The sequence below is a fragment of the Acanthisitta chloris genome, unplaced genomic scaffold, assembly GCF_000695815.1.
Source record: "Acanthisitta chloris isolate BGI_N310 unplaced genomic scaffold, ASM69581v1 scaffold15910, whole genome shotgun sequence".
Taxonomy (NCBI): domain Eukaryota; kingdom Metazoa; phylum Chordata; class Aves; order Passeriformes; family Acanthisittidae; genus Acanthisitta; species Acanthisitta chloris.
In genome coordinates this window covers 2,132-29,213 of record NW_008653528.1, presented here as the reverse complement: position 1 = coordinate 29,213, position 27,082 = coordinate 2,132, and the positions used below count along the sequence as shown (strand labels likewise).

Here is a 27,082-nt window from a genome sequence, read left to right as displayed (position 1 = left end):
TTGCACACTGGTGTTAAAAGTCAGCGGAGGGTGAAGACAGCCACATCCCTCATCACATCTGTAGGGGTTCCTGCTCCATGTTTCACTTGTAGACCAGTGTCTGCCAAAATCAGTGGGCATTTTTCCATGGATTTTAATTGGAATGGGATAATCCAGGCTCTAGACCATTATTCTGGCTCTCACAGAACTCTCCCCACCACTTCCAACAGCAACAGCAGAAGATATGTTTTGCATGTGCGAGTGAGGAAGTGCAGGAGGGCAGGAATTTCACAGCACCACTGGAATTTCAAAAGTGCATTGAGATCCCTTCAATTGTAGATGCATTCCTGGGCTTCCCAGTCACATCTGCCTGTATTTCAGGAGCTAAAAATGTCACTTTTGGGAGAAAAGCTGGAGTAACCAGTTTTTCAATAGGAAAAAAAGAACATCAAGAGGGGACAAGATAGCATTCCTCAAAACCAGAAAGGCTGCAGGAAAAAGGGTGGGAATGATTGATTTTGCAAGTCCTAACAGCTCAGACTAGGCATCGTGGTCTTAAATATCAGCAAGAAAGCTGAATGGTCACATCAGTGGCAAGGACAGCTAAACTCTGGACTAGATTGATTGGAGAGTGCAAGATCATTGGAGATCTTTAAGAGCAGGCCAGACAAATGCCTTTCAAAAATCCTCCAGGTATGATTCATTAGCTCTTCCAGCAGTAGGAATAGACTAAGGACTTTCATTCCTATTTTTCTGCGATTTTCTGATATTTCTGGCTCACAAAGCACATTTCCTGACCTGCCAGATGGAGCAAACATACCCTGTTAGTGAATCCCAAGGGTGATGGCTCCCTTGGAGGGGTAACATGCAGAAAAAGACTCTGTAGGCCAGGTTCATATTTATGCTCCAGCCCCACCTCTGAGCAGTATTCTGGCAGTGTGGAAGAGCTTCCAAATGGGAATGAATTCGCATTTGATTTATTGCTAAAATACACTGCCAGAACAGTGCTGTGGGTTATTAACAGAAATGAGAATCTGACTCATTATATCATAGAGTCTAATGTTTCCATCTCACAGCCAAAAATCAGAGCTGCATAAACTCTTGGTTCCCCAGTCAGCCCTTTGTTTAGACATGGGAACTCTGCTGAAGTTCCCAGACAATCTACTGGTGTTCACAAAGGCACTGAAGGGTGAGCTGGATGCTGCTCTCTCCGGAGGGATCTGGCACCACTCTGCCTTCCCACTTCAGAGGGCAGCATGTCCAGGGCAAGCAATGGCCCAGCAGCACTTTGAACTGGGGTAATTTAGTCCTCAGGCTGTGTTTAGCTCTGGAGAGATACCAAGGGCTGTCTGGAGGAAAACGCAGCCAGGCACAAAGAGGGATGGAGAGTCATCCAACAATCTCTCCTTTTCCTGAACTCTGTCTTTCTGCCCTCGAGAGTTATGGACATCAGCAAGGATGGGGGAGGAGGTCTTCTGGGTCAGTGAGGATGATAGGATCAGGAATTTGGACAAGAGGAGTCTGGAATCTGTTTAGCTGTCAGAGTGGGGGCTGTACTTAACCCCAGAGAAGATCTTTTCAGTGCTCTGGTTGATCAGTAACAGCTGATCCACTTGTGCCATCCCTTGCTCCCTCCAGGCAGGCACCATCTGGTTTGGAGGAAATGGCTAGGGACAGGGGAGGGTCCCCAGTTGCTGAGGTCTCCAGGTCCAGGTTCATGCTGCCACATGCTGAGGGGGGAGCTGCACACAGTAACCCATGTTTGTGCAGACCTGACTCACTGATGCTGCACAGGGAGTTGTGTGTTGTGACCTTGAAGAGGCACAGGCAGGGACCAGGTGCTGAGTATGGGGTGAGATGTGCGTGGGGAGGAGGGAAAGGGATGGTTGTGTCCAACACAAACCTGTAAAAACAGTAACAAGCTCCAAGCCATCCTCCTGTTCTCAAACTCCCACATCCCTCAGGAATTTTTGTGTCTGTAAGGAGTACCATTATAAACTGCTTTGTTTTTGAACACCCTCCCGATGCAACTCTCACAGCACATCAGCTTTGATGCCAATATCTGAGCATACTCCTATTGGCATCTTCTTCCTGGCCACAGGCACCATCACACTGGCCTGAGGGCAGGCAGGCTGCATGGCTCACCTCACACATCTCCCATGGAGGTCACACTGTGCTGGGCCTCAGGCTCAGCGAGAGAAAATCACCCAGGCTTAAGCTGTCGGAAGCAAAGGGCAACATGGTCCATTTTTCAAAACACACAGAGCTGTGAGCTGCCAGCAGAGCCAAGCACAGAGCAGCTGCAGCCTGGGCAGCTTTGCCTCAGCCTGGCCAGGAGTTGAAATCCCTGTCTCAAGCAAAGCCATGTTTCATCCCACTGGCTGCATGAGATCCAAAGGATCTGTGTCCTACCATCAAAACAGTCAGTGAGGAGAAAAGAGTGAGGAGAGAAACGCCACTCTCTTACATCTTGTGTTAAAGCTCATCAAGGGACAGCTGAAAGGCCAAGTTTCAACCCTGTGTCATCAGGGGAACATAGGATGGCTTGGGTTGGAAAGGATCTTAGATATTACCTAGGCCAACCCCTGCCATGGGCAGGGACATCTTCCACTAGATCAGGTTGCTCCAAGTACCATCCAACAGGATCTTGAACACCTCCATGGATGGGGCAGCCACAGCTGCTCTGTGTGTGTGCTGAAATGATGCTTTCACCTGAAAAGGCCTCTGAAGTCAGCATGAACACGAACACTTGGAGCAGGGCAGATGGCCCTGCTGCTGAGGCAGATGATGAACTGTGTATGTACAAGGAGGTGGAAGAGCTGAATCGCAGTTGTTCTTTTCTGAAGTGTGGTCATAAGCTAATAGCATAAACCATCCTTGCTCTGCAGATGACCTGGGTGAATCATAGGCAGGATATTCAGTTCAGCTCCCCCACAAACCACAGGGATCTCCCTAAGGGCTTCTCACCACTCTCTTTCAACAGCCTTGTGTCATGGCCAGTGCTTGGACCTCAGAGCTCAGTCCTTGGGGTCAGTGATGGGACTCTTTTCAGACTCCTACGATGGCCAAGCTTTGTTGCCGGAGGATGCCAGGCAGGCGGTGGAGTTTCTCGTGCTCTGCAGAGGGTTGGAGTAAGAGCATCCCTTTTGCAGTGGTACATGAGTTTTGGGCAGGACATGGTCTCCCCTCCTTGTGCTCTGTCCCAAGCTGGTGGTGACCTCCTTCTCCCCATCCCATAAAGCCAGCAGCCAGCTGGCTTCCCCGGCCGACACTCGGCTTTCCGCCGGAGCCCTCGCCAGGCTAACCTCACAGTACCTCACTTGTGTTTGAAAAGGTGGAGCTGAGCCAAGAGCAACAGAGCCTGGTGCAGGAGGAAATCCCTGGGCACTCTGGAGATGGGGACTTCGCTGCACACACACTGCCCTGATTCAGCTTTCAGGGCAGGGAGGGAGAGAGGGAGAGCCTGATGATGGAGGGAGCGTCCACCCCGGAGAGACTGTCCCCATGAACACCCAGCAATAGTGCTGTTACACAGGTGGTACCTTCCATGCAAAGGCCTCAAGGTGTTTTACAGAGAGCTGCTTCTCCACTCTCCATTCTGGCAGAGCAGGGCTCCTGTCCTCCGTGCACAGAGGGAGCTGATAAAGTGCTGTGACATCCAAAGGACATCACTGGTGCTGAGCTGGTGACAGGGCAGGGCTGTCTCTGCACTCAGATGTATGGTTGCACACAAGGAGTGGGAGGACAGTGAGGTAATGTGAGTCTTGGACTTTTGGGATCATGCTTGAGCCATGTCAAGTATATTTCTGTGCCTTGGTTGCTTGCTGGTAAAGTTCAGTTGATGGCACAGCACATTTCTTGGAGACTCAATGCCAGGAGTTGTTACAGAGATGGAGCTTATGTTGGGCTCCCAGAAACTCTAGGTTGCTCAGACTCTTCAGGCAGAGGGAAAGCTTGCTGTGAGGATCAGACCAGCTGCAGAGGAAGGATCTTGCAAGCACCTGGTGGGTTTGGCTGCTCATCCTGCTGGGGTCTGGTCATCACTGTCTCCTAAGTAGGTCCACTTGCAGAGAGCAAAGCCTGGGCTTACAGCTGAGCTGCAGTCAGTCAAAGAACTAAAGACCCCAAACAAATAAGAGAGCATAAACAAGATCATCCAACTGAGGTGGCCAGTCCAAGGTGTACAAGGTGCTGTGATGCCCATTCCAGGCTGCAGAGAAGGGTTGTGGCTCCTGCTGGTTGTCTCTGGCTAATCAGACTTCAGATTTTAAAGATTTGATGTGTTTCTCCAAAGTTGCTGAGCATCCGCACTTCTCTGCAGCTCTGTGCTTCAGTTTCTTACCTGGTGGTGATGGTCCTGAGCTGCTTTCAAAGGTCCTTTGGTGAGGTTAAAAAGTACAGGAGGCAAATCCCCTTGCTCAGTTGTGCTGTTATTTGACTGTATGGTATTTAGGATCCCACGGGCAGCCCTCAATGAGACTGAGTGGGTGGAATAGGAAACAACTCATTCATAATTTAGCAAGGAAAGACTGTGATTTCCAGAGGACTTTAGTGAACACAGATGTCCCAAGGCATCCATGACCATCTGGCTCAGTTTTCTCTGGTCTGTAGGTTCATATAGTTCAGTGTTTGTGCGTAAACGCAAGATTCCTTTGCATTTTCCAAAGCATTTGTCAGTCCCCAGAAATTCAGTGGTTAATCATCAGAAAGCTCACTATGGGAAGCCACCAGTATGGCCCCCCCAAGTTCTCTTTTCACCTCTTTTTATTGCCTTCCCTCTCCTGCAGCACGGGGTGATCGTCGCAGATGAGGAGGAATATTTCATTGAGCCTCTGAGCCCTGGAGCCAACGTCAGCACAGGGAGTGAGGGCAAGGGCAGCCCCCACGTCGTGTACAAGCGCTCATCTCTCCAGTACCCACACATGGATGCAGCCTGTGGAGTGCTAGGTATCTGTACCCACAGCAATTCCTCAATCCATCCCACTACAGGTTGGGAATATCCCAACAGAACAGGCTTTGGATGTCCACACTGCTCTAGGTGGCAAAGAACCAAATTTATCTCTTGCATTCAAGAAAGTTTTCTGGTGTTTGCTTTTACCCCTGTTAAGCATTTCTGGTGGCCTGGTCTTTGGAAAGCTCTCCTACTCTGCTCTTCACAGCAACAATTTGTAAATAGAAGATGGAATAGAAAAGGAAAAAATGCCTCTTATTGTTCTTAAGAAAAATTCTCCCAGATTTGGCTGGCTTACAGTGTATTGAGAAATCGCAGCTTACGCATGATCAGCAGAGATTTGTCTTTGGGTTTCAGTCACTGGAGATCATGTCCACGTTGAGATAGCTCTGATGCTGTTAGAGACAAGGTGGAAAGATGCCTTGGAGAGTGGGATGTGGGACCTGGCTGGCCACAGGGGTCTCTGGGGGATGTTTAGAGAGAATGGCAACTGTACATCTATCCCAGTGTTGTGTTTACAGGCCTTTGGCTTCCTAAAGGACTCACACAGATCTGCCCTGGCCCCTCCTCACACACCCTTCTCCTCCTGCTCTTCTTGTCACTCTGTGTCCCAGAGCCTGGCTGAAATCCCCAGCCCTTGTGAATAGGCAAAGTTTCTCCATCTACCCAAAACGTTGCATGCCCACAGAATGACACTCCCTCAGTTTACAGAGGTTTCCCCAGGCTCCACCAGGATGAGAGGAGATGCCATCCCTGCACAGGAGCTGGCTGACTTTTTATGGATCAGTTTGTTCCCAGCTGCTCCTGTAGGTTTGTGTGTCACTTCTGGATGTTCATTCACTGCCCCAGTGGTGGCACTTGACCAAGATGAAGGGTCACTGCTGGAAAGGATGGAACCTCTGGAGAATCCAAGGCACTGCCACTCTGCTCTGAGCAGGCTCTGAGTTTCCCCAGATCCATCAGCATCTCTGGAGACATCCTGTGCTTCCCTGGCCCAGCTCCTCCCATCCCAGCTCCCAAAGCCACGTTGGATGAAGCTCCAGCAGACTCCCCTTCTGCTGACTCTTTGCCACATTCCCTAGCTTCCAGAAAAAATTTAGCCTGCTCCTAATTGCTTCTTGGAAAGCAAAGACTGTGCAGTGGGAGCCATAGGCCAAATACAGTTCAGAACAACCAGAGTGCAACTGTGCAAAGCTGCCCTGTCCCCTCGTCCTGCAGACTGGATCTGTCCTGATCTGCTCAGCTCACCTGGTGTTTCAGCACCCCCACAACCTCCCTCAGATCAACTGGAGGAGCCAAAGCTAATAGGTTTTGGGGCTGCCTGTGGTCTGCCCATCTCCCCAGTCATGCTGGATGTGTAATTATGCAGCATCAGAGCAGAGGAAAAGGACCCAGCCAACATTCCTGGCAGGGCAGACTGTAGTCACCCACTCAGCTCTCCTCCCTGTGCTCTCCAGGCTAAGGGTTTGGATCTGATGGCCCTGATATGGACATCCCTAGGGTTGGGTCAATAGCACTTGAAGCCTGGAGCAAAGTCCTACAAACCTCCTGATTTGGAGGTTGCAGACACTTCTGTGGAGGAAAAGCCAAGTCCTAAATTCAGATCCTGGCAGGATCTGAAAAGAGGAAATGATCTGCAATGGCTTTATTTTCAAGTCATGTCTATATAGTCTCTAAATCCACCCTGGGACAGAGGTGAGGGCAGGACTGTGCAGCACAGAGGTGTGTGGGGCTACAGCAGGATGGGCACACACTTCCTGAGCAGGAGGGCAGGTAGGATGCCAGCAGGGTTGGCAGGAGCACAGGGATAGCCCTGGGCTGCAGCAAGGACATTTTCCACAGGCTGAACGAATGCTACCTACAGGGCAGTGGATCAGCAATGCTGAGTGAGCTTCTGAATTACATTTAAGCAGCTCCTTTAGCTATGCCCAAAGTGTCTTCTCTTTAGAAGGACACAAACATTTGTAAGCAAATATATTCAGAAATAAGTGATGGTTCATGCAGTTTATTTTTAATTGTGACTTTTCCACTTAGATATTTTGTTATATGGCATTATTTTCCAAACTTTGTGTTTAAACCCCGCCCCCCCAAACTCAAAAAGCCCCCACAAGAAACTATTCACTTCATCACTGCACCAATAAAGTCACTGTGATTCCTGCACAGGTACATAAATATCCCCACAATGATCTTTCCTTCCCTTAAACCAAGCTCATCCTGCACACCTCTCACCTCTGTGTGCTGCTGTGTTACTGCTGGAGGGCAACAGGAACATCTTTTTTCCCTCCTCAGATGAGAAACCCTGGAAGGGGAGGCACTGGTGGCTGCGGACACTGAAGCCCTCTCCTCTGAAACCATCAGGCAACCACAGCCAGCGAGGGCAGCTGCCCCTGAAGAGATCTGTCAGCACTGAGCGCTACGTGGAGACCCTGGTGGTGGCTGACAAGATGATGGTGGGGTACCATGGGAGGAGGGACATAGAGCAGTACATCCTGGCCATCATGAATATTGTAAGTGTTATAACCACACCATGAACCTTGGGACACCCCTGGGGGGCTCACACACCCTGAAGCAGGAATAGCTCCTGTTCATCACCCCAAATGTCTGGGCTTGGCAGAGGGTGCCATGTGCTTCTCCTGCAAGGGGACAAGCAAGATGGGAGCACAGTGGGGAAATTAGATCTGTTCCAAGGTGGCAGTGGCTTCTTCTCATGCTCAAAGGGAAGACTTTTGGGTCAAAAATCCTGACAGGCTGCTGCTGCTCATGAGCAGTGGTACCCTGGAGCCTGCAGGGACTCTGTTGTAAAGGAGAGGCACCGTAGGAGAGGTAAACTCTGGCCCATCTGACCTTGCCACAGGCCAGATCTGGGCTGGGAGAACAAAGGCCTTTCTTTGAACAGCATCTCTCATCTCAAATTAGCATTGCAAATAGAGCCAGCCAAGCTGAGAAACACATGGGAAAGCATAAGGACAGTGAGCTCTCACGCTTGGGGGCTGAGCAGCATGAGGGGTCTGCAGAAATACCCTCGTTCTTCCATATCACAGTGCCTGTGCCTCTGGGTTTGGGTCATTGCTGGCAGCAGGATACCAGGCTGGATGTATTAACAGCCTGAATTGGCCATGCTGAATCCTCCTGTGAGGTGAGATAGGCTTGGAAGTTATCCATCAATCTGCTGAAAGCCCCTCTGTGATGGCTCTTTGTCCTGTCCTCTGCAGGATCTCTTTTCATGGCTCGCTCTGTTTGCATTTCTAAAGCAGATGCCAGATTTTAAAACAATACTGTTTCCAACTGTTTCATCTGCTCTGAAACACCCACCGTGTGGCAACGGATTTCTGAGAGCTGCTGTGTCCTTCCCTGCCATGGGCACTCAGCAAAGCTTCATCCCTGGGTGTGTGCAATGCCAGGACTGTGAGGATTCCCCACCTGAGCTCCAGGCAAGGAGCAGGTGCTGGGGGATGTTGACTTCACTGCTGATTCTCCCCAGAAGGAGAGAGCAAGGTCTGAACATGGTTTAGGAGATTCTGAAATCCAAGTGGTAACATGGAGTCCCATACCCATTTCTGCTTTCTAAAAACAATGTGTTCAGACCCTGCAGCCACGACTCCCTCATGTGTGCCCAGCCCATGCCATCTCACCCACCAATTGCAGCGTACCCCAGTCACTGAGCTCATTTTTAAGACTCCTCTTTTCTTGTTTCTTGGAGGTCAGGTTGCCAAACTTTTCCAGGACTCAAGTCTGGGCAATATTGTCAATATCCTGGTGACACGGCTGATTCTTCTCACCGAGGATCAGGTAAGGTGTGCTTTGCTGAGCTTCTTCTGTCCTGTGTCTGCACTCCCTTTGCTGGTCCCTGTGTTCCCCTTGGATGTCAGCCCCAGGAGATCCCCCCAGTGCAGCCTGCTGGGTGCTCCACATCCTTCTAATGGCACCAAAGGACTGGGTTCAGGCCATGGGCTGAGGAGACCTCTGGTCTCTGAGGATGTTTTTCTATGATAAAGTGACTTTAGGGAGGTTTAAGTAGCTGTAGTGCTCCTAAAGTCCCACTTTTCTTACTTTCCCGTGGCCTCCATGAACAGCTGGGAGTGTGTGGACTGGTGTGAGTTCTCTGCTGGCATGGAATAGGCAGTGCCTTCTTATCAGAGCTTTCCTGGGAACACACTATCCTATTGCTTCCATTCCAGCCCACACTAGAGATTAACCACCACGCTGGGAAATCCCTGGACAGCTTCTGCAAGTGGCAGAAATCCATTGTGAACAGGAATGGCAACGGAAATGCTATCCCTGAGAATGGCATAGCCAACCATGATACTGCAGTGCTGATCACCAGGTAAGGCTGAACCCAGCCCTGGCAGCCCTGTCCCCTCAGGGGGTGTCCTCTGCCTCTGGCCAAGTGGCTCATCCAAGGCTTCTGTCCCATGTGCTGCCTGGCAGTGTCTGTCCCTCAGGCTGAGCATGTGCCAGTTCCCTCACAGCAATGCAGATTGTTGCAGTTCTGATAGTTATCATCTTCCAGTTCAAATAGTTATCATCGTGCAGCATCTTCCCTTGGTCTTTGTTGGGCTTTTAAGGAGCTTAATTTGCAGCCACAGATATTTGTGCACCACAAGGCAATGGTGCAGTGTGTGCACTGATGTTGGGCACGTGTTGGAGTCCACCCTGGAGTCATAGAGATGCAGGCATCGTCCGGAAACAGAGAGCCCTGTCTGCCCCTGCTGTGAAAGGTAAAGAGGGTACAACTGGAACCTGAGCAGCATGACAGAGTGCTCCAGCCAGTATGAGATTTGGCTCACCTCATTTTACCTGCTTACATGTCAGGCTGAACTCTCTCCTTGGTGGATACCCTTGAAGTAGTGAGTTCATCCCAACTCCCTTAGGACAAGAGCAGTCCTGCCCTGCCTGTGTTTCTGTGCTTCTGTAACAACAGCTGAGGTCAGCAGTGTAACCTGGATGCTGGATTAGACCTTGAGGGCTGGGTGAAAGGGTCTAAACCTTCACACACGAGGCAAGTAACCCCTGTCAGAATAGGTGAGTGCTCGAGCCTGGAGCAGCAGAGGATACATGAGGGACAGCAGGAAGGATGGATGGATGATCAGGAGGAAGAAAGATGCAGAGAGGATGACAGAGGCAGTGGAAGGAACAGCAGGGTGGCTGTTAGGACAGAGGATCTGAAGGGAGGGCTGGAAGGAGGGGACAAAGAGTGCCAAGAGGCTGCTCTTGGAGGTGCTCCTGGCTGTGTCCCATGTGCCTGCATGAACCCTGCTTGGGTAGAGGGGAAACATCCTGGAGAGTGGCCAAAGGCAAACCCAAGTTTGTGCCTTTCCCCTCCTCTTATGTGGAGAGGAGGAAGGTTATGAAATGGAAGTGCTGGAGAGGGGAGCCTCCAAGTGGGAGCTGATTTCGTTGTCCATGTGCTGCTCTCCTGCTCCAATCCCCATTGCCAGTGGGAACCTGGTGCATCCCTCCTGGGGAGCTTGTGAGATGAGAGCCCACAAGCAAGAGCAGAGGAGCAAGCAAAAGGTCCCTTAGCCCCACATTCTCATCCTCCAGGAGCTGTGGCATCTGCTTTTCCTTCCCTCCCACCACACACTCGTGGGATGCAAACACCAGCTCCGAGTTCTTCGTCCTCCCACCAGATGTTTGAGCTAACCCAGAGTGACTGGCTGGGCTGGCCACGCCAGGCTTGGACAGCACCAGTGCATCCAGCCCCGGCTCTAATAAATTCCCTGTCTCTGATAACATCTTGCTGAGCTGCAGGCTTTTTTCTCTTGCAGGGACGTGTCAAACCAGAGCCTCCAAAGGCTTGAATGGTATTTGCTCAAAACAAAGCAACAAATGTTTTTCACTTGCTCAGTTTCCTGCCAGGGGTGAGAGGTTTGGACACTTCCAGAGAGCACCAGGGGCCAAAGGGACAGGAGCCATCACCAGGAATGTGTTAGGCTTAACCCATCATGTGCTATCACTTGCTCACTCCCTGCTCCCTGGTGAGACACTAGCACACGTTGCCCAGGGAGGCTGTGGCTGCCCCAACCCTGGCAGTGTTCAAGGCCAGGCTGGATGAGACCTTGTGCAACCTGATCTAGTGAGGAGGTGTCCCTGCCCAGGGCAGGGAGGGTTGGGACTAGATGATCTGTAAGGTCCATTCCAACCCTTAAATTCTATGACTCTATACTCTCATCCCTGTGGGATCACTGGGGTGAGCAGTATTGGATGGTCCTGCTCATCACATGTGTCCCCAAACCCACCCCATGGTCAGCATCCTTCTTGCAACACCCCAGCCTGGCTCTGGGGTTGTCCCAGTGCAGCTGCACCTTGTCCCCCCACCTGCCCACCCTGCACAGATCTCAGCATTAGCCTGGTCCCTTTCAGCCCAGGTTTTGCAAAACATCTGGGGAGTCTCTCCTGCTGGAGAAGGTATTTGAACAGAAGCAGGGAGGGCATGTGGTTTATCTCTGTGGATAAACATGAATATTCACTCTCTAACCCAAACTGGTCTCTTTTGATGCTGCTGCCACCTCCCATTGCAAGGGTGCTGCATTTCCATTTGGAGGAGATTTTTGCTGTCCTTGTTTTAGCTTTTCCTTGTCTGCAGCTAACGATGTGCAAACAGTCAATTCTTTGATGCAACGGCTGGAATCTGAGGCCAGGAACAGAGGGAAGAGTCACCTTGAATCAACCCATATTGAATTTGTTTGGAAAATTCTCAGTAAAGAACTAAACTGAAAAAAAATATACATATAAAAAAATCACTTTAGTGTTTTCCTGAAACCACAGTGGGTTTTGAAATGGAACATGTTTCAAACTGAAATGTTTTCCTTAGTTTTTTTTTTTTTAAAAAAATGCAGAACTACATGTGCCCAACCCTGGCAGTATCCAAGGCCAGGTTGGATAGGGCTTGGAGCAGCCTGATCTGGTGGAAGGTCCCCCCTGAGCCTCCTTTTCTCCAGGCTGAGCACCTCAACTCCCCCAGCTGCTCCTATTTAGACTTATGCTCCAGCCCCTTCTCCAGTCTTGTTGCTCATCGCTGGACATGCTCTACCATCACACTGCATCAAAACCAAACCTCTGCCCTGGCTCTGCATTGCCCCAGGGTTAAAGGACAGGAGATGTCATTAAAAAAGTGAGTCTCAGCCTGAGGAAAGTGAGTGTCAGAGGCATCTGACAGATCAGAGGCATCTTACCTGTTACAGTCAGTGTTTTCCATTCTGTGAAGTGTTCCATAAGCCATGGGCTGGTTTGTAGTGTTCCATGAGCCATGAGCTGATTTGAAGTGTTTCCTGAGCTGGTTTGAAGTGGTTTGCATGTGGACACATCAGCAAAAAGGAGATGTTCTCATTTGGAGCCACCAAAATGATATGTTGTTATTAACCCTGGCATCTCTTCTTTTCAGGTATGACATTTGCATCTACAAGAACAAACCATGTGGCACCCTGGGTATGTAGGACAGTAGCACTTCTCACAGCACACACATTTTTTGGGAGTGTGGGGAAGGTGGGCTGTGCCATTCCCTTTCCTAGTGAACAGGCTGAGGCAAAATGCTTGCCCAACACCACTGCAAGCACCAGCAGCAGAGCCAGGAACAGACCAGTGATTTCCAGCCCACTCGACTGTGTAGCCTCCTTACTTCTGTAAACACTAAAAACAGCAACCCAGAGGACAGATGGGTTCTGGAACACTTCTCTGTTATATCCCTGGGTCAGGTCCAGCTCAATGATTAAGAACCACTTGCATCTAGGGCTGGTCCATAGCCTAGTGGAGTATTCCTGGCTTAGCAGAGAGAAATAAGACTTTTTTGTGATGACTATAAAGGGAGTTCTTTATTTAAACGGCGAGACGGAGACAGACCCTGCAGCTTTCTCTGGCTGGAGCTCCTAATTTGTCTTGCCCTGGTCTAGACTAAGCAGTCAGGGAGGGATTACTGCTCTGAATCACTGCAGTGAAAAAGGAAAAGTTGGTGGGTATCTGACCTGATGCAACTGCAGATGAGGAGCCTGGGAGGGAAGCTGAGGGAGGCTGAGGCTGAGGCTGGAGGTGCTGTGACAGCTTGATTCATTCCATCAGCAGAATCAGTTCCCTCCCTGGCCCAGTGCAGCAAGCACAGCCTGTGCTGGTGGGTTGGAGGAATCTGCTTCCATGATTCAAGGAGGGTTTCAGCATGATCCAAACCTCCAAAAGGAGTGAGGTTTGGATCCAGATTCCTGATCGTGGTGGGTGTCAGCCAGAACCAAGGTTGGACCCTGCCTTACTCAGTTATCCAGGCTGCCCTGGCTGAGTTTGGATGCCCAAGTGCTGGTGCAGCCAGTCTCAGGTTCCCCCACCAACTGTGTGACAAGGACTGCTCCCTCTCTGCACGGTTTAGAGTTAGGATATGAAATGCAGAGGACGTGACAAGGACTGCTCCCTCTCTGCACGCTTTAGAGTTTGGATATGAAATGCAGAGGATTTTGACCCATTCTCAGCATTTCTGAGGCTGTCATTGCTAGTTTAGTTGACAATACTGAGTGACTACTTGCCACGGCCCTTAAGAGCCCTGAGTCCATCCCAAAGCCCAGTGCAACCAGTGGGAAGGAACTGGTTACTGACAGCAGGCTGTGCTCAGTGTGAAGCATGTCAGTCAGGCCCCAAACATCACCCCTGTGCTCTGCTTTGTGGTGGCTGTATGTGACAGCTCTGTCTGCCTTCCCCAGGCCTGGCCCCTGTTGGTGGGATGTGCGAGCGAGAGCGAAGCTGCAGCATCAACGAGGACATTGGCCTGGCCACTGCCTTCACCATTGCCCATGAGATTGGCCACACGTGAGTACTGTGCCAGGAGAGCTCCTGGGAGTAGCTGTCACATGGAAGAGTCCCTGTTTTTTTGTTACTGCCAACATCACCCTACAGATGATGCAGCAGCTGATAATCTCTCTATGCCTTGGTGATACTTTGTAGGTTTGGCATGAATCATGATGGGGTTGGCAACAGCTGTGGCTCCCGTGGGCAAGAGACAGCCAAGCTCATGGCTGCTCACATCACCATGAAGACCAACCCATTTGTGTGGTCCACGTGCAGCAGGGATTACATCACCAGCTTCCTGGAGTAAGGAATCTTTATCACCTTGCCCTTCCTTCTCCCTCGCAACGGGTACTCACCTCCAACCTCCCACAGTCACTTGTGAGGAGTGAGTAAAGCCAAAGACAAGTCCCCAAAGCACCCAGCTCATGCACCTTCTGTCTTGTCTCCCAGCACCTCATCCTGTCCCAAAAGGCATGTGATTTCCTTCCTTCCTTTAGATTTTCCCATGGTATTCCTGCCTGCTGAAGCTCTAACCCCAATTACCTTGCAGCTGGGATACCTTTATTTAGGTTCTCCACATCCAAAAGCTTCACAAATAGATTAAGTAGCTTCTGGAGGTATTTGGATGGTTCTAAAGTTCAGCCAGAAATTGAAGAGGAGGATTGATGAGGTGGGGAAGGAGGATTTGGAGACAGGAATGGGTCTGTATGGTGTAGGCACTTTCTCCAGACACTGAGGAGGAGAGTTTTCAGGTGTGAACAATCAAAGTAGGAGAAGGGATTTGGGTTTTTTTTTTTTTCCAAAGCACCTTCAGACAATCAAAGTAGGAGAAGGGATTTGGGGTTTTTTTTTCCAAAGCACCTTCAAGATTCAAGAGAAAGGATTTAGGCTCCTAAATCCCAGAGTTTCAATATTGTCACCATGCCTGAGTCATGCCTCTGCAGTCTGAAAGTGCTTCTTGTCCAGGGTTCAGGCAGCCCTCAGGTTTTCTTTCACAAAACAATCTCAGGATCAGTTTTGATGAGGTTTTTGGTAGGACAGAGGCTCTACCTAATGGAAGGACTGTGTAGGACTTGAATGTGACTGGAAGAAGCACGTGTGTGGGGTCACTGTGGAGGGAAGTCCCTGGGGAGTCTGAATACCAGACCTCTGCCAGTGATGCTGTTGTTGGAATGCTGGGAGAGGATCTCCAAAGGCTCCTCCCCAAGGGACTGCCTCCTGCCCCACTGTCCTGCAAGGCCTGGCCAAACCCCATGGCTCACCACCAAATCCCACATCTGGCAGCTCATGTTTGGCCCCAGCAAACCTGTCCCCCACACTCTTGACCCCTGGATGTGCACTGCAGCAAGGCACGTGGCACAGACAGCACTGGGAAAGGCTGCTTTGTCCTCTGGTAACCCTGAGGTCTCAGCAGGGCTGGTGGAGGAGAGAGAGTTCGTGTTGGCCCATTCTGTGGTCTGTGCTGGCCACCTCAACCTGAGCACGGCCCCGGGAGCCTCCACTGGGACATGGTGTGTGCAAGACCCTGGGATTTGGGGCTGGGTGTGATGACAGGGGCCTTGATTTAGGGAGAGCTCAGAGAGCAGCAAGGAAAGGGGAGGGAAAGGCATTTCTTGCAAAATTTGGACGCTCCTACAAAGCTCTGGTATGCAGAAGAACAGGCTTGGAGCACAGGGGCTCTCTGCACTGCTCTCAGCTGGAGCTCTGCAGCCAGGTGGGAGGGCAGCCCCTCCACCCACCCACATGAAGGCCATGGGCACACACCTGCCTGCACACTGCCAGGTGGTGCCTGCTGGTCCTGGAACCCACAGGGCTGGCAATAGCCTGCAGAATTGCAGAAGCTGTGCCAGGGGAGGTTTAGGCTGGATATTAGGATAAGGTTCTTGCCTCAGAGGGTGATTGAGCACTGGAACAGTTCCCAAGCACAGTGGTCATGGCCTCAACCCTGCCAGAGTTCAAGGAGCATTTGGACAATGCTCTCAGGCACATGGTAGGATTGTTGGGGCTGTGCCATGCAGGGCCAGGAGTTGGACTTGAGGACTCTAGTGGGGCCCTTCTATATCAGGAGATTCCAGGATTCTATAAATCCTCAGATTAATACTTCCAGAGTTACCTAGGAACCAGCATGTGCTTCCCAGCCTGGAGCACACAGGTAGAAGGACTCCAAAGCACTTTCTCATCAGTGTTTCTGCCCAGGGGAGACCCAGATTTATCTCCCCAAGCAACCAAGCTCAGCCCTGTGTGGAGCTAGGAGTGCCTGCTGCTGGTCCTCCACCTCCATGCTCTTTCTTCTATGAGCCTTTCTCAACTCTGATTCTCCTCTCTCTTGTTTCCAGCTCTGGGATGGGAATATGCCTGAACAATGCTCCTCCCAAGCAAGACTTCATCTACCCAACAGTGGCTCCAGGCCAGGCCTACGATGCAGACGAGCAGTGCCGTTTCCAGTACGGAGTTAAATCTCGCCAGTGTAAATACGGGGTAGAGAGCCTTCCTGCTTTACTATCGGTTCCCAGGGGGTGGAGGATGGGGGTACAGGAGTAAAGGGGCCATGGGGCTGTTCCTCTGCTGCCCACGTTGCTGTCCTGCTTCAAACAAAGGACACTGGCACGTTCCCGGTGAGCTTGTTGCTTTGCTTCCCTATGGGAGGACAGAGGAGGTTGTTTCCCATCCATAAAACTTGACCCCAGCTCAGTTTTGGTCTGTTTAATCCCATGGGAAGAGATCTTTTTGCCTCTGCCTGATACCTTGGCTGCTGCTGGTCCCCAGGGGTTGCAGCTGAAGCCAAGCTGTGCTCCTTCCATCCTAACTCCCCTTTGTACACAGACAGATTTTCCGTAATCCTTATGCTGCTCACACAAACTTAGGAGGAGAAATGTCTTTCTTCCAGGTGAGGAGGGGTGATGTACATCTGTAGGTACATCTGAGGGTCAGCTGCCCACCTAAGCCACCCCTGCCATCATACTGCCATCCCCTGGTCTTTGAATACAGGAAACCACCAAAAGGAAAAGTCAGGAGAAAAAGAGTCTTCCTGGATGTCAGCCTGATGTTTTGCTGTTCTAAATGTACTGAGCATGGACAACTATCCAAGCAGAGTGGCAAGGGAAAGTGCCTGTGCTGAAGGTCTAATTAAGCATTAATCTGTGCTCCTCTAGAGAAAACAGGAGCCAGCAGTGGGATGCATGGGTAGTTGTGTTGTCTGATGGACACATTTCTTCACTGACAGGGTTGTCAGGCATTGGAATGTGCTGCCCAGGGAGGTGGTGGAGTCACCATGGCAGGTGCTAGGAATGGGCCCTTTTGCTCAGCCTCAGCTACACAGACTCAAAAGTGGGAAGAACCCTCAGCCCTGGGGAGAGAGGTCAGGTGGAGGACAGTGGGATCAGCTCAGACCCTGTAGGGATGTCCTAGGAGAGGTGCCCTCTGTGGCACACAGACCAGGTTTGGCTACATGGGCTACCCTCCACATCCAGATGATCCAAGCCCATAGAAGTGCTTAGACTGAGTCTAGAGAAGGGGGGGGTGCTTCCACTGGCCTTGGGGTGACTACAACCTTGCAGGATTTCATTTTTTGATCTCATTTCCCCCCACCATGCTGAAGACATCATGTCCCTGTGTCCCAGCCCAGCTGGTGCCTCCCAAGCACACCAGCGTGCTGCTGCCCCAGCCTTGTAGCCCTTCACACGAGCAAATCCTAATCTTGGTTTTGTTGCTTTGTCTCTTTCCTTCTCCCTCCCCCTCTCTCACCCAAAATCTCTCTCTTTCCAGGAAGTCTGCAGTGAGTTATGGTGTCTGAGTAAAAGCAACCGCTGCATAACCAACAGCATCCCTGCTGCTGAGGGGACCATCTGCCAAACCAACACCATTGAAAAGGGGGTAAGGATGCCTGGGGCACCGTAGTGAGTTGACAGTGAGTGGTTGAATCCCTCTCCCAGCAATAACTGGGATCATTGTTTGCGTTGGGGAGTGCAGAGTTGATTTAAGAGCACCCACTAGCCTGTCCTCCCCTGCCTCCCAGAGTCTGGAGCCATCCCAGAGTCTGAAGCCATCCCCACCCTCCCCAGCAGCATGGAGGGAGGCTGGGATGTGCCAAGGAGCCCATAATCACCCCAAAGTGCAGTTCAGCTTGTGTAATGCTGGACTATGGAATATGAAATCTCTGCTCCAGCGAACTTCTTGGAGTCATCCAGGAGGCACAACAAGGTGACCTCATGCAATGCCATGTCCTTTAGATGGACATCTTGTCCTCAGATCTGCTGGGATGTCCTGGCTGGCCTGAGAAAAGGGATTTTTGTCCCAGTTTTCCCAGGACAGACAATGGATTTGTAACATGCTTTCAGAGGAATTTGTGAAAAACTGGCTAGATATGATGAGCTCTTTTTTTCACCCTCAGCCGAGAGAGGAGAGTAGGATTTTTCCTGACCATATATTTTTGAATGTGAATTTTAACTGGATTATTCACAGCACTTCATACCCTGCACCTTCTACACCCATTGACATCAGTACACAGTGAGTGGGTAACACTGCTAAAACAAAGAGCAAAGGCAAACTGAGTAATAACTGGGACAATGGAAAGTCAAGGCTGGGACATTCCCCATTGAATGGGCATGTGATTTTCCACCAGAGGAAAATTAATTCCCAAGAAATGAGAGAAAAATTTCAGATCCTTAAGAAGCTGGAGGAGCTGATGTGCAGGAAAGAGGATGGCTTTGACAAATTCATTACTCTTTGCAAACAAGCATCTTAGTTTTGCTGGAAATTAGGTCAGAAAGGAGTAGACAGCTCCTGGGGCTGGACATCCCTCCTGCTGCACACTCACCAGATACAATGGCATTTTTTTTCTACTAGTCATCTCTTTTTATCAGATTTTCCCACTTAAAAATATGTCTTATTTTCCCCTCACTTGCTAGTTGTTTTTTAACCAGGGTTCTTTTCCCAGGACTCACGGGAGCTATTCCCAGTGAGGATACTGGCTCAGTTTGTACCCACAGTTAGCTTCCTGTGCTTCTGCTTATCCTTTTGTATCAGTTCTGCTTCAGAAGTGATTTGATACCCTTGGGTGGAAGAAGATGCACCTTTCTTTGCATTAAGTTTCTGCACTGTCATCAGCTGGAGCTCCTGGCTGGTCCCCCCTGCACTGCCTGGGTGAGCTCCCAGACCTCAGCCCTTGGCTGGAGCAGCACTCCCAGGTCTGCTCTGGCTTCTCCCGTTAAACTGGGGAGAGTAGAGGGAAGGATCAGGGTACCTGAGGTATTTCAGGCAGGTAAGATTAAAGGAGAGATAGTTCCTGTGCTCTGCCACCCAATCAGAGAAGCAGTGAGGGGGAAAGCTGAGCCAAGCTCTGGTGGATCGTGGCTGTGCCCTCATCCCAGACCTCTGCTTGTTTCCTCCTCCCAGATTCTCCTTTTTGGTTTTTTTTATTAAGTGATCTCCTGTGGTTTTTATGGCTTCACTGTCTTATCCCAAGAACCCAAAGTGGGTGACTTCAGGTCTGGTTCCTGATGCCCTCAAGGTGCCTCCAGCACCCCAACTGCTCAACTGGCACAATCAGTGTCTTGCTGGATCCTTCCTTGCCTGGTTTGGTTTGCTTTTCTCTTTTTTTAATGTAATTCCCATTAATCAAGCACTTATTACCCAGGTAATAGTCAGTGCACCCTGTGAGGATGTTTTTCATTACACATCTTCCCTTCCCACATGCCCTCAACACATCTAGTCTCACAGCCACAGGAGAGTGAGCTAGGACCTGCTCCCAGAGCAAGGACACATCCCATCACTGCTGCTCTCAGGATCTCTGAGTGCCTGCAGGGTTTGCTCAAACTCCTGGGCCCTGTCTGCAGAAGCAGCAGCCCCAGTACCTCCAGTCTGGAGCAGGGACACTGGACAGGCTGTGCTTGCAGAACATCTCCACCACATGGGCTCACACCTTTGCAGCAGTGCTGGTGTGCATGGAAGTTGCTAACTGAGTGTCTTGGGAGACCATGGTGTATTTTTCCCAGCCAGCTGTGCTGCCCTTGGAGAGCTTGGCTCGGATGGAGCTGGGAGAGGCTGTGCCAGCAGCTCCAGGGTGGGTTATCAGCCCCTGGAAGGAGCACACAGCAGTTTCTTCCTTCCTGGGATTATCTCAGCCCCTGAGGGATGGTGTCCGGCACCGTGCCCGGAGAACGGCAGCAGCTCTGGCACTGTCCTGCTCCTCACATCACTGGTGACTCCAGGGGGTGTGGGATGCTTTCCAGGTCTGAGGGAAATACTTCACAGGCAAGTTCCTGTGAGCATCTGTCGCCCAATAGGACAGGGACAGGCAGATTCCTTAAAGATCCTTGGCAGAACAATGACACAGCAATGTTGTTATTATAATTTCAACTCGATTTGAAGTTGGGCCCTTCACTTGAACACATTAACCACATCTTGAGCTCCCACTACACACAAAACTCACTCCATCCTGGGAGGAGCAGCTGGCAGTGGAGGTGTCCATGTCCCCCAGGGTTCCTGGCCCTGCCCAGCAGCAGCAGCAGCTCCAGTCCAAGTCCCACCTGAGACTCACTGCTGTGTGCTTTTATAGGCAGTGAGGTGTGTGCTCTTAGCTGTCCCTGTCACCCTGATTGACCCAGGACCTATTTAGAGAGGAATCACAGAATGGTTTGGGTTGGAAGGGACCTTAAAAGTCCATCTCATTCCAACCCCCCAGGGACAGCTTCCTCTAGCCCAGGTTGCTCCAAGCCCCATCCAACCTGTCCTTGAATATTTCCAGGGATGGGGCAGTCACAGCTTCTCTGGGCACCCTGTGCCTCAGCACCCCACAGAAGTGGGATGTGACCCACTTGCTCGTGGCTGGCTGTCCCACAGGATGGTGCATGGGAGGCTGGGAGTGGGGGCACTGGTCCCAGCATCCCTAAGTACACTGGGTGCACAACTGGTGACAAGGTGACTCAGAGCAAATGGTGCTTGGGAAGAGGTGAATCTCTCTGATATAGAGAACTTGGCCCTAAGGCCAATACAGCTTTGAGTTCAGATTTCCCAGCATCAAACCAGATCCCAGCCCTGAAGCTGCCATGTCTGATAAAGGTTGGAGAGAGACTGGGAGAGGGAGAGCACGTCCTTAGGGTGTTTAAAACTCTCTCTTTTCACAGTGGTGCTACAAGAGGGAGTGTGTGCCTTTTGGCACCCGACCACAGGGTGTGGATGGAGCCTGGGGATCCTGGTCATCCTGGGGAGAGTGCAGCAGGACATGTGGTGGTGGAGTGTCGTCATCCGTGCGCCACTGCGACAGCCCACGGTAGGTGTAGGTGTGCATGGCCATGTTGGTGTGGCCCTGCCATGTCCTGAACACAGCACTATTCAGTTCCATGGGGAAAGCATGGTCAGGTGCCTGTGCAGGTCCTCACTCAGCTCCCAGAGGTTCTTGTCTTACACATAAATGCCTTGTCCTGCTTTCACAGCAGCTCAGTGCTTTGGGTTGGTGTTAGATCTGCAGCCACAGGCTCAAAGCCACTTGTACAACACCAGTGTGCACGTACAGCTGAGCATGTGAGCTCTGCTGGGGGCTGCACTTCAGCAATCCTGCAGGCAGGATCCATCCTCACAGCAGAGCAGGGTGGGGAAAAACCATGGTGCTCCTGCAACCTTGGGGCAAACACCTGCTACAAACACAGCTCCCAGCCCTAAGCTGATTCCCTCATCTCATTCCTGGTTTGGCAGGCCCACGATTGGAGGGAAGTACTGCCTGGGGGAGAGGAAGAGGTACCGGTCCTGCAACACTGATGTGAGTAGTGCTGGGCTGAGGAGTGAAGTGGCTGGCAGGGCTGTGTCGCAGTGAGGAGGTGGGGTGAGCTCTCTCCACACAGTGCAGGATGTTGTGTGGAGCTGTGGGACCTGCAGGAGGAGACTGGATGGGGGCAAGGCAGGGTGTGCCAGCAGCAACCCTGCAATGAGGAATGCTGAGCAGGACCATGCACGTCTCCAAACTGGCTCCGAGGGTGGGTGGGTGGTACATACCTGCAGGGCTTCAGCATCAAGAGGGGCCCAAAAAAGATAACCAGGCAAAGGAGGAGAGATCAGAGGCTTCCAGCTCTGACATGATGGTGATGCCTCTCATATGCTGCAAGTGCAGGTCTGGTCAGGTGAGAGCAGCTCACGAGATGCCAGGTAGCACCTGCTTCCCAGGGCTAAGGGTTAAACCTCCATGGGAGCAGAGAAAGAGCTGTAATGTAGGGATGCTTAATGAAGCTTTGGACCTGAGGAATTGTAGCTTTAACATCCACAGGCTGGTGGTGAGGGCAATAGATGGGTCTCATTGCTTCCCTGGGCTTACAAAGGATTGCTCACAGGTATCACATCTCAGACAGAGTAGCTTGGCCCAAGGGCTTGTGCTGCTGGTCTTCAAATCATGTCCAGCTTTGCAGGAGGGATGCTCCTGCTGTCTTGTACAGTGCCTGGTTGTCAGGGTAGTGTCCCCCTCGTTGAAGGGCTGGTGTTAGTGCAGCTGGGTGTCCTGTAGCAGATCAGCCAGTCTGGCCTGACACCTTGCTGACCACTGGCTCTGGCTGCAGGACTGTCCACCTGGCTCCCAGGACTTCCGAGAGCTGCAGTGTGCCGAGTTCGACAACGTCCCTTTCCGAGGGAAGTACTACACCTGGAAGACATACCGTGGAGGTGAGTGCTGGGGCTGGGCTGAGCATCCCCTGGCAGGACTGGAGCAGGGCTGTGCAGGACTTTGCTCTTCCCATGCTTTGCAGGGATGGGTCTCATGGTCCAAGGCACCTGGGGGACAGTTAGTCATGACTTCACTAGGCTGTGTCCCACAGGATGCCTTCTCTGATGCTCCTGGGATGTGCTGCCTTCCCCTCACATGACTCTGGATCAACCTGTGCCCCTCCAGGCATCTGTTGCCCCCTCATGCTGGGTCACTCACCCCTGTGCAACCTCCCTTTAACTTTACAGCTCTGCCAGAAACAATTCCAGCAGCATTGGAGCTATTCAGCTTCCTTCCTCAAGTCTGTTTCCTTAACTGCTGAAGGGAGCAAAGAGGAAGATAGACATGAGAAAGGAGTTGTTGGTGTCTGGTACCTGATGAGGAGGAAACAGGGCAGCACTCCTGGGCAGGCAGGTGAAGTTCCCAGATCCAGCCTAGATGAAGGGATGGGAACTGGTGGATCCTACAAAGAGCAGTGCTCCCCTTCCCAGGGTCAGTCATGTGTCCTGCAGAAGGGTCTAGTGAGGAGAAGGGGTGGGAGGAGGCCTCTGTGGCAGAAATCTCTTAATAATGAGAAAGAACAGCGCGTCTCCTTCGTGTAGTTAATGAACTTGACTGGGGAAATCCTTCACAGCTGTGTAAATAAGCACACCTCCCAACGGGGCTCCTGCAGCTGGAGCAGATGTGCTGAGGCTGCAGGGGATGGATCAATAAAAATGTAATAAAATTGAGAAGCAGTAAGTCACACAAAGACCCCAATGGATGCCAAGGTGGAAGACAGCCCCGCAGGCTGGAGCTGCCCTTGCTCAGACCTCTCTCTTCTCCAGGCATGGCCCAGTGGTTGGAGTCCAGAGGACAGCTGGCCAGTTGAACAGCAGCCCTTGAGTTGTAATCTGGTTCTGACAAGGATTTTTGCTTTGGCTTTCAAAAAAAATAGCCCCTTACTCTCTCTGCTTCAGTTTCCTCTGCCATAAAACAAGGTGATGAAACCTGTTCCCTTCTCAGGAAGCTGCAAGTGTTGGCACAGATATATCTTGAAGGGATCTGGGAGCTCTTTTGCAGCTCTCCAGGTTGGCTGGAGACAAAAATCCCACAGGCAAATGAAGGTGTCCTTGCCCATGAAGGGACATGGGTTGGACTAGGTGGTCTTTAAGGTCCCCTCTAACCTAAGTCCCTTTGAATTTTATGACTTCAGCAGCAAGAGAACCTCCATCTTTATTTGCCTGTGGGATTTTTATGATACTTGGTGTCATCTGGGTGTCAGAGGTACAGCTGTGGGGGAGGTGGGAAGGTCCCTTGATCTATGTCATAGGTCAGAGCCCCTTGAAACCACCCACTCTTGTCTTCCCCGTGCTGTCAGGCCCCGTGTTTCCCCCTGTGCTAGCAGACATCCCTACCCAGCACTGGGGAGGCAGTGAGGGCTGGTCATCATCTCCATCACTCCTTCCTGGGCTCTTCCAGGGATGCCCAGAGAGCCTTGGTATGGCACCCATCAGTCCCTCCCTCCCCTCTGGCACAGCAGCCCTCTAGGATCCATCTGTGTTGGCAGCCTCATCCCTGGGCATTCTGCCCTCCAGTACCTGCTCTTCCGGTTGGTTTTGGGCACATGTCCCCACTCTGGGAGCTGTTCACCATCCTCACCCTCTACTGAGCACCTTCCCCTGCTCAGCTCAGCCACTGCCTTTGGCACAGCATCCTTGAGCTTCCAAAAGGGATGCAGTGGTGCATGTGCTGTTTGCTGGTCAGACGATGTCCCCACACTGGTTTGGGGAAATGTCCTGGTCACAAACCACCTCCACACCTGACAAGGAGTATCCCACTGTCTTGGATGGGGAGGACACTGATCCTGAAGGGAAGGAGCTGGCTGAAAGCCTGACACCAGCTGGTCACCAGCACGTTGAGGTCGGGTTGTGCGTGGAGCCTGTTTTCCTGGCGCTGATTTATAGCGGTCCTGGAGCCCAGATCCCAGGATTGGGAGACACAACCCCAACAAAAAACGCTGAGCTCAGCCTTTCAGAGCTCAGCAGTCAGCAGATACCTCGTGGAATGCAGCTTTAATTGTTTGTTTATTGTGCTTTATTCACTTAGTTATTCATTTGGCTCTTGGCGGATGCAAGAGCCAAGGGAGAGCAGAGCAGCTCACGGGGCTGCAAGAGGGATGGGGAGGAGCAGGGGCTTGCAGAAAACAGGAGATTGCTCATCAGAAATTGTAATAAGCCTTAATTCCTCCATGGGAGAGAGCAGGCAGGAGGAACAAAACATCCTCAGAGGCACTGTGCAGCCAGCTGAAAATATTCTATTTTAGTAGCTATATTAAAGATGCAAAGGAGTAAGCACAGCAGACCTGGCTGTGCTGACCTTGGACTACAAATCCAAACTGAAGGGTGGAGGTTGAAGTCTGCTTGGCCTGGGGTTCACCCCTCTGGGAGCAGAAGGCTGTGGACCCAAGGGATCAGCATGAGGCTGTGTCAGGGGAGGTTTAAGCTGGATATTAGGGAAAGGTTCATCCCCCAGAGGGTGTTTGGGCACTGGAACAGCTCCCCAGGGCAGTGGGCACAGCCCCAAGGCTGACAGAGCTCAAGGAGTGTTTGGACAACACTCCTGGGCACGTTGTGAGATTGTTGGGGTTGTCTCTGCCAGGGCTAAGACTTCCATCCCAAAAAGCTCAGCTCCCACCAAACCAGGAGGGGCTGGATCCTGGTTGCTGCTGAAAATAGAGTCCTTAATTCCCATCTCCCAGGGTGTCAATCCCCTATCTGCAAGCCTTTCCTAAATGACTAGATGAGGAGAGCCAGCAGGGACTCATCCCACATGGAGCAGGAGCTGGGTGGCAGCATGACCACAGGACCCCAAGTCCCAGTTCCACACATGGACCCCCAAGTCCATCCCCTCCTCTCAGCTCTCACAGACAGCACAGTGGTGGGTGCTGAGTTCACTCTGTTCAGCAGCTGTTTCCCAGGTTCCCAGAGCTCCTCTAGGGGCTTGCCCAGGCATCCTGCTCCACAGCATGCCTCCAAGCTGCTGAATTCCCCTCTCATGTCTCCTCCTGTTCCTCCCCTCTCCCAGCTTTACTCTTTCTTCTCCCCAGGTGCATTCGGATGCTCCCAGGCACAGCTGGGCCACCCCTCCCCTCCATCTGCCCCTTTGATGTGCTGTATCAAGTTGCAAGTTTTGCAGATTTGGGTTTCTCCCTACTTAGGTGCTTCCCAGCTCTGGCCTAAGGCTCAAGACTGTTGCTGGTGCCTAGAGGACTAAACTGCCACAGCTCAGGCATCTCTGCCAGGGTCGTGCATGCTGCTGGGTGTCCTTGGGATGCTCAGTAAAGGCAGCAAATGTCACTATCCACACCAGCATTCGATAAAATCCAATGGCAGGAGGCAGGAACTGCTCTGCTCAGCTGTCTCCTTCCATAAATTGTCCCACATTCTGCTGCCAAGCACTATAAGCCAGTATCCTGATATCCAGCCTCTGTTCTTTAGACAGTGCTTTGGCAGAGGGTGTTGGGAAACAGGTATTTTAGCTGTAACATGAGCATCCTTCCCCTTTGTCCTCACATTGCTGTCGTCATCTTTGCTGTGAAGGACTCAGTATCCACAAGGCTTGAACACAAAGAAATGGTTGCTCTGACCTAGTAACTGGTCTAGAAGCTGAAAAACTTGATTGCTTTGATCTAGTAGCTGAAAAAAACCACCTTGGACAAGTCACTTAAGAGCTGCTGCCCCAGTTTCCCTGTCTATAGAGTGGGCACAAGGGTGTTAATAGCCCTTGTAAAGTGACAGGAGACACAGGAGTGACCCAGATAAGAACAAAATAGTTTGTTTCCTTCCCCATCACATACAGCCCATGTTTCCCAGGCTGTGCAGTGTCTCACCCTGGGCTGGTGTCCAGTTCAAGGGCCTCGACTTAGTGCCTAGGTCCATGTGGGTCCCTCTGCTCAGCAGGGGCAGCCTCATGTCTCTCCACATCTTTCCTCTCTTCTTGGCAGCACCATTTGAACCTCTGCTCCTTTCCCAGGGGGTGTGAAAGCCTGTTCCCTCAACTGCCTGGCTGAGGGTTTCAACTTCTACACAGAACGAGCCGCGGCCGTGGTGGACGGGACGCCGTGCCGACAGGACTCCAACGACATCTGCGTCAACGGCGAGTGCAAGGTGCTGCCAGGGGCTGGGACAGGCTTGGGGTGGGAAAACAGGACCCACTGATGTGGGTCAGGTGGAGGGCTAAGAGAGTTAGGGCTCTTCAGCCTGGAGAAGAGAAGCTCCATGGAGACCTTAGAGCCTCTTCCAGTGCTAAAGGGGCTCCAAGAGAGCTGCAGGAGGACTTTGGGCAAGGGCCTGGAGTGACAGGACAAAAGGGAATGGCTTCCCAGTGCCAGAGGGCAGGGATAGATGGGATATTGGGAAGGAATTCTTCCCTGTGAGGGTAGTGAGACACTGGCACAGGTTGGCCAGGGAAGCTGTGGCTGCTCCATCCCTGGGAGTGTTCAAGACTGGGTTGAATGGGGCTTGGAGTAACCTGGTCTAGTGGAAAGTGACCCTACCCAAGGCATGGGTGTGGAACAAGATGTTCTTTAAGGTCCCTTCCAAGCCAAACTATTTCATGACAAGAGGGCACAGACTGCCAGGGGAGTTTTAGGTTGGGTATTAGGAAGATATTTTTTACAGAGAGAGTAGTCAGGCATTGGATTGGGCTGCCCAGGAAGG

General features: G+C 51.5%; 1 protein-coding gene across 1 annotated transcript in view; it reads left to right on the top strand.

The window, feature by feature from the left end:
• LOC103808672 (A disintegrin and metalloproteinase with thrombospondin motifs 10-like) overlaps positions 1 to 27,082 on the top strand; it is a gene marked incomplete at its 3' end in the record, with an annotated part of 35,939 nt that overhangs the window by 7,336 nt on the left and 1,521 nt on the right. The window contains exons 3-15 of the mRNA XM_009081479.1: positions 4,767 to 4,926; positions 7,220 to 7,437; positions 8,636 to 8,719; positions 9,109 to 9,254; positions 12,315 to 12,358; positions 13,612 to 13,717; positions 13,853 to 13,999; positions 16,033 to 16,174; positions 17,462 to 17,569; positions 20,821 to 20,966; positions 21,389 to 21,452; positions 22,240 to 22,342; positions 26,397 to 26,530. Coding sequence (XP_009079727.1) covers positions 4,767 to 4,926; positions 7,220 to 7,437; positions 8,636 to 8,719; positions 9,109 to 9,254; positions 12,315 to 12,358; positions 13,612 to 13,717; positions 13,853 to 13,999; positions 16,033 to 16,174; positions 17,462 to 17,569; positions 20,821 to 20,966; positions 21,389 to 21,452; positions 22,240 to 22,342; positions 26,397 to 26,530 — 1,602 coding nt within the window. The remainder of the gene's footprint in view (positions 1 to 4,766; positions 4,927 to 7,219; positions 7,438 to 8,635; positions 8,720 to 9,108; positions 9,255 to 12,314; positions 12,359 to 13,611; positions 13,718 to 13,852; positions 14,000 to 16,032; positions 16,175 to 17,461; positions 17,570 to 20,820; positions 20,967 to 21,388; positions 21,453 to 22,239; positions 22,343 to 26,396; positions 26,531 to 27,082) is intronic.